This window comes from Haliotis cracherodii, unplaced genomic scaffold, assembly GCF_022045235.1.
Source record: "Haliotis cracherodii isolate W230 unplaced genomic scaffold, xgHalCrac1.p SCAF_9, whole genome shotgun sequence".
Lineage (NCBI taxonomy): Eukaryota > Metazoa > Mollusca > Gastropoda > Lepetellida > Haliotidae > Haliotis > Haliotis cracherodii.
The window spans coordinates 10,458,207-10,467,637 of NW_027266343.1; the positions used below are offsets into that span (position 1 = coordinate 10,458,207).

At 38.9% G+C, this 9,431-nt stretch overlaps 1 protein-coding gene across 3 annotated transcripts; it reads left to right on the plus strand.

Moving 5' to 3' along the window:
- Window positions 1-1,324: 1,324 nt before the first annotated feature.
- Window positions 1,325-8,992, plus strand: LOC139452228 (uncharacterized). 3 transcript variants are annotated; one of them, XM_071233623.1, is made up of 7 exons: window positions 1,325-1,552; window positions 2,612-3,021; window positions 3,541-3,604; window positions 4,394-4,547; window positions 4,744-4,917; window positions 7,103-7,250; window positions 7,558-8,992. In XM_071233623.1, the coding sequence occupies exons 1-7, from the start codon at window positions 1,425-1,427 to the stop codon at window positions 7,782-7,784; spliced, it is 1,305 nt and encodes a 434-aa protein (XP_071089724.1). In that variant the 5' UTR covers window positions 1,325-1,424; the 3' UTR covers window positions 7,785-8,992. The 3 variants fall into 3 exon arrangements, with proteins under 3 accessions (XP_071089724.1, XP_071089725.1, XP_071089723.1); XM_071233624.1 differs by having other exon boundaries at window positions 7,561-8,991; XM_071233622.1 differs by having other exon boundaries at window positions 1,326-1,552; window positions 7,555-8,989.
- The last annotated feature ends 439 nt before the right edge of the window (window positions 8,993-9,431 follow it).

Sequence of the window (9,431 nt, forward strand, 5' to 3'; positions counted from 1 at the left end):
AATGAGATACCCGTTCATACTTACACTTGTATCATGAATAGGAAAATATACCTTTAACATTTCTGTGCTTATTATACATGTAGATATCATTTTACTGTATGGTCGAAATAAAGTACAATAAACTACGGTTATAACGAACTCGAAGGGACCACTAATGTTAGTTCGTAATAACCGTACTTCGTTATAAGCATATATGCAGCATTTATACAACAAATGGTCGGGACTAAAAAATAAGTTCGTTATATCGGTTAGTTCGTTATAAGCGTGTTCGTTATAAACGTAGTTTACTGTAACTCTATATTTTACTGGACTAAAAGTGCTACATAATATAACTCATCTCCCTAGATAAATAAAGTATTAACTAAATGGAATTACCCCATACAATAAAGTGTAGTGGTGGTGCTCTGTTTGGTGGACTATATGACCACAGTAGGGTAAAAACCTCCAGTTCAGCACAGACAACGAAATCCTCACTCATAAACAATGGAATCCTCACACTAAAACATCCTCAATCCTCGGTGAAGACTTTCATGCTGAATTTGTTCTTTTGAGACTTGTTCTTTGAGGTTTGTGAAGATTAAAACCTATCATGCTCCACTTACTCTTTGTGATTTCTGAGGATTGTTATTGCTTGAGAGGATGGAGGATTGTTTTCCTATGAGGATTTAAGATCGAGGATTGAGGATTGTTTAGTGTGAGGATTCAAGATTGAGGATTGTTTAGTGTGAAGATTCAAGATTGAGGTTTGTTTTAGTGTGAGTATTGCATTGTTCACTGTGAGGGGGCGGGGGGGGCGGGGGGGGGGGGGGTTAATGCTTAATATATCAAAACACTATCTACAAACACACCGCTACATATGGTACACTATTATTATCATTATTATACAGCATGTAGTTTTAAAACGATTCTTCGCACAACATGGTTATATTTGTTGTTAGTTTTTCTCATTCGACGGGGTCCTGAATAACTTCATTTATGACTATGGACTTGTCTGCTTTGTGACTGCTGGATCCGCCCATGGAATAATCATTTAAAACAGTATCAGTCATTCGGTTGTACCCGGCGTTGCATTCGTCCACATTCGGCATCATTCGTCACCACTCGCCCCTTTCCGTCATTGATAGAGTGTTCGGCATTCTCCGTAAACAATCGATATGGTCCGTATAGTTTTCATATATGGAACAGGTAACCTTTAACCGTATGCAAATATACCATAGGAACCAATCAGATTGCTAATAACGTCATGTTTCGGCGAATGGATCTATTTATAGCTGCAGTTTCCTGGAAGCACGTTGTCAGCAATAACAACCCAAGATTACTGAGTAACCTACTATAAATAGAACGTTTACGCATGCTGTCGAGGTTTAGTATACAAGGTAAGTCTTATTAGTCACAGTTACACAGGTATATAGTCAGGCTTCACCATGGCAGAGGCAAATAGTCCGTCTACCTCTGATTGTGAAAACACCGAAGTTCCACAGGAAGATTCCCCAACAATGGCTGAGACAAATTGTCCGACTGGCATGGACCGATTTCTGCAGAAAACCAGAAGGTAAGCACAGCTTAGCAGTGTCACCTAGCTACCAATCATATTACTCATAAGACACCGCCCATACTGCGATTTATGTAAGTTCAATAAATATTTTTTCTTTCAAGCATTAGCACTACGAACGTAAATCGCAGAAATATATTGTCATTCTACAGAAAGTAAAAATACGGTGTTCTTGACTGAAACAAATACTGCAGTTTGTTAAATTTTATTGTTATATTTTTTTAATGCCTAAAGAACGCCTCAAGCATTGGAATTCACTTTTATAATCATTGTAAATATAGTTTGTCAAAAGCTATGAACACAATCGAAAGAATCCAGTTTTCTGGTGTCAACGCCCACTACAACCGTATTTCCTCAAATAGAAGCCGGATCAATTGCTCAGTGCAAAAAATAGAAGCCGGGCCTCTAATAGACGCCGGGTCGAATTGATTGAGATATATCTACGGATATCTACGAACACAAAATATTTCCATTTCGTGACGATTCGGGACATTCATGGTCATAGTGAAATGGGGGTATTAATAGAAGCCGGGATATCAAGAGATACAAAATGTCCAATTGGGATTTTTTTTTACCACATCACTTGCAAAACATTCACACTAGGGCTGGAACAAGTCCAAATTTACTACCCGGGTACCCAACGCCCTATTACCGGACCCTACCCGGGTACCAAATGTAGGTCTCAAGAGATACAAAATGTCCGATTGGGATTTTTTTTTAACACATACATAAACTTAAGTTGACTTAAGTTATATCTTTATTCAATCATATGAAAAGTCAGAAGAAATGGGTGCATAGTCAGAAAGAAATGTGAACATTAGTGACTTGTAGTATAACCATTGAGTTCTAGATAATTTTTGTCATTAAACAATATATCACATGACTAACCACGGGTTCGGGTAGTCCTGTGGGTAACTGGGTCCAACTCAGTACCCACCCGATCCGGGTACCCGAGTTACCCGTTCCCAGCCCTAATTCACACTGTCTGCACCATACTGGGTGTTGTTAGTGTCAAACAAACCTCACTCACTATATATTTTGTGAATCATCTGATTACAGCGAGCTCATGTACGAGCTCAGACAGATTCAACATGGAGAGCGCCCAGTCACTGGCCAGAATCGGCGAGAAAACATCAACCAGTTTTTCACCAAGCACCTTGAGGCACCTGCTGGGAGTGAAGGGAAAGAAAACGTCCCCGCCAATGTTGACGCTGTTGAAGAGCACAGACCAGAGTCAGTCGTCGTTGAAGTTGAGGGTTTGTATGAACAACGGCGCGTGTCGTCAGTGTTGCAGTCAACAGCATTCAGGCGATCCTTGGAAAGAATAATTCGAGGGAGCATCACAACAGCATCCCAAAGACCCCAAGCCACCCCCTCTCATCTCCCCCCACATCGTAGAACAAGCAGGGGACAAGAACAGAGTTCAGAGAACGGTCCATCTACAGCATCTACAGATCAGGATTCAAGAGGTGAGAATATTATTACCTTAGGTAGCGAGGAACCCAAACAGGTAGTTAAATGGCATAGGTTTTTCTGTCATGATAACTATCAATAAATGAAAGAAAACCATGGCAACCAGACCTAAAAGTGTCACTGTTGTTATCATGTGGTAAGATGGCAAGCTGTTAAAAAGTTATCATTTATTCTTTATTTTCACATGTTTTAGATGCAATTTTTTTTAATAAACTTAAAATGAACATACAAATAAATGTACAGGTGTGAAAAATTCCAGAATACCTGCATTGCAAAGGAGAAGTGAATAAAGTCAGACTTTAGAAATTTGTCCAAGCAAGAAATAACTTTGCACTACAATATATATTGAGTGAACATTTATCTCAGTTTGTGCAACGTTTTGTTGGCAGAAATATCTTCATGTAACCAAGGTAACAAATCGCTGCACTTTTCACTTGCATGTTTTAACCGGTGCTTGAGACTGCCATCAACAATTTTAAATCTGATTGTTTATTATTGAATTGTTTACGTTTTAGTTCCATCACCTCCCGAGATGAGGCTTACACCCCCCGCTGCCTCACCAACCAGCCAGCCGACGGGGTACGTTCATAATAACATCAGTCAAATTTCACAAATATATGGCAATGAGTGTCTGTTCCAGTGTCAGTCAGAGCAGTCAGTTTTAGTTTGAATCCGGAGCAGGAAAACCATTGGCCAGTAGATTCAGCATCTCTGCATACTCCAGCATGTCATGACACAGTAGATCATGGTTGTCCAACCACTGAAGCCATTGTTACCAATCAATAAACATTTTGTCATCTCTAACGGAAACATTTAAGGCTCTAAAATCCAAATACTCTTTGGGCTAAAAAGAAAATAGCCTTGGTTCTCAGGCACCGCCCACATCATCATAAAGTCTGTCACACATTTTCTTCTTATTTCCATTTTCAAAAAAAATATTTTTTTAAAAATATTTATCGCCTCAAACACACGACCTTCTTGGCAGTGAAATGCTACAATACTTAAGAACAACATGATTTCCCTGAAATTTTTGTCAACAAAGTTTAGTAACATACTAGCTTGAACAACAACAAAAAGAAACCACTGCCCACCCACACAATATTTTTAAAAGCCATTGCCTGAAAACTAATTCTTTTATTTTTAAAAGCCTTGGTATCATTTATATCATCATTATTGACGACAAACAATTAAAATCTTTCACTGAATTATTATTATTATTATTATTATTATTATTATTATTATTATTATTATTATTATTATTATTGTTGTTGTTGTTGTTATTATGGTGATGATTATTATTAGTGTAATTTATTGTTGTTGTTGTTGTTATTATTATTATTATTATTATTATTATTATTATTATTGCAGCATTGTTGCTCCTAATGAGATGCCCACATGGCAGAGTATCTCGGAGATCCATCATGAAGAGATTGTCCAGGAGATCAGTCAGCTCCTTCATAGACGACTTGTGTCCTCGACACTGGATGGGGAGTTCCGTGGAACTCTGGAAGTGCAAATGCAGGTGAGTGGTGCTCTGCTCAGCCCTCCTCGGCGTGTGCAGAGGTCGGGAGCTACTTCCACAGTTTCAAGGTACAAACATCAATCAGCAGAACGCCATCAAACAGGTGCAAATCTGAACTAATGAATTTCAGTAGTTTTTGTTTATGATCTCGTGGTTTGAAGCAGTTGCACTCATGGCCTTTATCTCATGTTGACAGAACCACGTGGATTCATCGGGAGGAAATGGGGAGGCGGTGGCCCAGGCCGTCCGCAGTCTGCCCAACCCCGGTGTCATCCGCAATGACTTCAGCCATCTTGGTCTTGGGCAGGATTTGTTCGAGGACAACATTTCCGTCACCAGCATCAGTGCCACGGCTGTTCCGTACACACAGGTAAGTGTCTGGGACAGCCTTTGTCATTACTTGTCATAGAACCTAGCTATCTGATTGGCCAGTCGTCCTCGTGTATAAGCCTATACAACCCAGATAGCCGGCCTGTCGGTTACGGTAAATCTTGAAATTAATGCATCTTCAAATTAATAGGACTGCTGACCCCTCACCAAAAATACGACTCAGTATGATCGCGACTTCCCCCACCCCCATGTCCGGTGGAATGATTTATATCCTGAGCGTACATCCAACCTTATCTTAATCCAGTCAAGCAGCAGATGTGCGAAGTTCAGTTAATGCGAACAAAGATCACTCACATTTTTTTGCATTTAATTCATGCTCTCATTAATTTTAAGCGTTACAGTATCATGACATCACAGGCTTGTTATGTCTCAGCTGACCCTATTCACACATAAAGTTAGTGTTGTAGACCTTATATGTAACCCTTTGTCGTGAAAAGATTACAGTCCACGGGGTCGTGAGAATATCAGTTTTATTCAGCAAGGCATAAAGAAGACTCGGCTGAAACAATTTCAAATCACAACATACCACTTGTTCAGACTAGTTGCACAATAACACATTAAATGTAAAGTATCGATCTGCTTAGATTAATACATCTTCCCGAGGCAAGAGAGTTAACTGACTTTTAAAGTCCAGTTTCCACCCTTGCCAAACTAGGCTGGAATTCCCACACAAAATGGTGGCGCCCAGTCAGGACGATCTGATCGATAATCCAGATCTATATTGTGATAAAACGGGTCTTACGTCGCAAAATGCATCAACTCACGTGAGCACCTTGATTAAAAACATGAAAAGATTTGGAAAATATCTGCTGACAACGAGTTGGTGGTGCACATGCTTTGCAAATCCTGCAATTGATCGAAATCTGTACGACAGTTTACGAACCGGATTTCAATTTCGGTGAGCGATTTTGATTGGACTATGCATAGACTTCTCAGTCCAGCCAAACTGTAACTCCATAATACCAGCCTAGTTCGGCAAGGGTGGAAATTGGACTTTTGTAGTCAGTTAACTTTCTTGCCTCGGGAAGATGAGATTAATAATGGCAGGTGAGAAAGGGATTTAAATTTAAAGATATACTAATTGGCTAACAACATGTAAAACTAATGATGAGCAAACAATAGAACAAAACACCCTTGGAAGTAACATAGACTGGACCATTGACCTTTGACCCAGTAGAAGCTTATCTGTAGCAAAGCTGAAATAGAATAAAAGTGATACCTTATCTACGCTAAAAATACTTACATATTTACAAGCTGCAGAATTAACACCTCCTACATCAGCATACTGCTTTCATGTTCAAAGTTTCTTTCTAAAGTCAGTATTTTGAATTTTAGTTTATTTTGAAGTTTATAGGTTTTCTTAAACCTGATATTACCAGTAACTGAAAACTTTTGAACTCAACTCACTCATCATTATTTATTAGAATATCATACAGTTTACAAATACATTAACATTGGGGCGTGATCCAAGAAAGTGTTAAGAGTTATCTCCCTTGATGAGTTTTCTCTGTGCTAGATAGTGGGTGAGTGGGTATGGTTTGAGACTGTTTTCCACAATATCACAACAGAGGACTCCAGAAATAGGCTTCCCACATTGTGGAGAATCAAACATGAGCCTATGGTGTGACAAGTGAACACCTTTACCACTGGGCTGCTCCACTGCCCCTGATTCGTTAATATGGTTTACTAGACGTAACATCAAACGTTATTCAGAGTTTAGATACAGAAACATGCTGTGGAAAGTTGGTACCAGAACAGGACTACGATATATGGTCCATTGCCTGGTGCCTGCTTCCACTATAAACCACACATTTTAGTGCCTTGTGTGAATCTGACACATTTTCATATACACCTGCCAACAAATTCTTCACACATGATACGACATAATAACAATAATAATAATAATAATAATAAATAAATAAAAATAGATAAATATTTTTTTGATAATAATAATTTTAAATATTTTTTTAAAATAATAATAATAATAATAAGTCGGCAGATAAACAAAGGGTTTTTCGAATGGCCTGATTCAAACTCATAAGCCCTGCAAATCTCTGAGGGATGTTTGCAAGCATAGTCATACATCATGTTTTTAACCAGTGTAATATTCACCAAAGTAAGTCAGTAATGCTGACATATTTTTAACAATATATTCCCATTTCCAGAGCAACCTACATCTAAGCAGAGAGATCTCAAGTCTCAAGTCCCAGATGGAGGAGATGAAAAACATGCTGAAACTCTCCTTTGACCTTCAACTTGACATACAGAGGGCAATCAGACAGGAGGTCGCTGCTGCTGTATCCCAGGCAACAGGTTAATACTTATAGAATATACTGTTTGAGTACAACTATTTATACAGGTGCATGATGAGCAACTGCTTTGTTGATTATTTCAGTGAAAATCGAAATGAAATACCGATCCGATATCAGATGTAATATTTATTTCAAGATGTTTCTTTTTTTAAAAGAACCTCAAATTAATCTTATTTTGTTATTTTACCTCTTGCATGAGTTGTTATTTGATGAACAAAACCTGTCGAACAAGAAATTGTTTGTCTTGCATTAACATTATTATTAGGTCATCATTGTTATTATGATCATCATTGTTTCCCTTTCAGCAGGAGCTACAGCTGCCCCCCCTGCAACAGCCACACTGTCCCACCCTGTCAGTGACACCCACTGTTTGATCTGCCTGGAGAACCACAGCGATACCGTACTCTACCAGTGTGGACACATGTGCCTGTGTTACGCCTGTGGTAAACACCTGATGTCCCAGAGCGGCAAGTGCCCTGTGTGCCGAGCACCAATCAAAGACATCATCCGCGCTTACAAGTGCAACACTGAGTGAAACTGACGTTCTTTTTGACTGGAACCTTGTCATGTGGACAATTCAGAATACAGCATTTGGTTGTCGCTGTTTGAACAAATATTTAGCCCACCTGAGATAATAACATGGCATATCATCGATTTTTAACTTAAAGCCTACGATACCCAAACTTTACTTGGATGATTCAAATATGGTGGCTACATAATTCTGATCCAAGTTAAGACATGACCAGTCTTTTTTGTTGCCTAGTCTGGTTAACAGCTTGTCCACATACTCCAACTAAATTTCCTTTTGTTGCATGATTCATGCTGCATTTAAGCTCATATTCATTGGATACATATTCATTTGTAAATAATCACCCCAGTCAATTCATCAACAAGATCATCAAAAAATTATCTTCATCAAGTTTTGAAGATCAGATGGTAACAGATTCCCAGTACCTAAGAGCCAACTGGACTGAACATGAATTGCCAGGCTCTGTGACTTGCTTCATTGTGTGTCATCTGTCCTATAGTGTATGGGATTTTTCTAGGATTCCAAACTAAGTGCCCCTGTCATGTGAATGTGGGAAACAATTATTTTGTTCAAAATTGGGATTTATTGTTTGGTTCTGTTATCAGTGAAATATACCATGACATTATTTATAACAATATTTACATGAAACAGGAAGTTTTGCTGACAACTGCTGCAAACTTGTGGCAGAATATGTCCTCTTAGCAGGTCCAGATAACCCCTGACTGTGTTGGTCTTAGCAGGTCCAGATAACCCCTGACTGTGTTGGTCTCAGCAGGTCAGATAACCTCTGACTGTGTTGGTCTTAGCAGGTCCAGATAACCCCTGACTGTGTTGGTCTCAGCAGGTCAGATAACCTCTGACTGTGTTGGTCTTAGCAGGTCAGATAACCCCTTACTGTGTTGGTCTTAGCAGCTCAGATAACCCCTGACTGTGTTGGTCTTACTGCCTGGCATTATAATGCATTCACTCACTCACTCTGCTATGGCTCAACCAATGGCAGACCAGCAGGTCAGTGTTTAAAATGGTGATATTCTGTTGTGAAAAACGTTTTCTGCTCAAGTCAAGAGATAGCTGGCTATCGCGACATTTTTGTAATAATCACACAAGTTGTCATTTATTTGTTTTATGTATATATATGTACATTTATATTGTTTCACAATAAAGTCACACATTCTATAAGTCTGTAATGTTTACATATTCGGGCTATCAGTTGGTTGTTACATTTCCCAGTTGGGTTGCACTTGGCTGCACAAAGTTGCCTCCCTTATGACAACATCCTTTGATCCTGGTTTGAATCCCTGATTGAAACCTCATTATCTTACTTGCTTTGTCAGCACCATGACAATGATCGTGGGTTTCAGTAAAATGGAAAAGTCTGAGACTATGTTTTTTTTTAACTCATTCATATTTTATTTTATCTGAAATACTGTTCAAAGAAGAGTTCAACCAAACTCACTTACCAAACAGTAAAAATTGCTTTAATACCCAGGGTAGTAGGGTAAATATATTATCAAACCCTTTGGGTTAAGGGTAGGCGGAAGACTGAAGCTGGCATCTTCACTACGAATGACCGGGGTACAATCATTGATCGAACTATCAATGTATCACAATTACCAAAGTCCCGACGGCATTTCATGTATAAGTTGAAATATT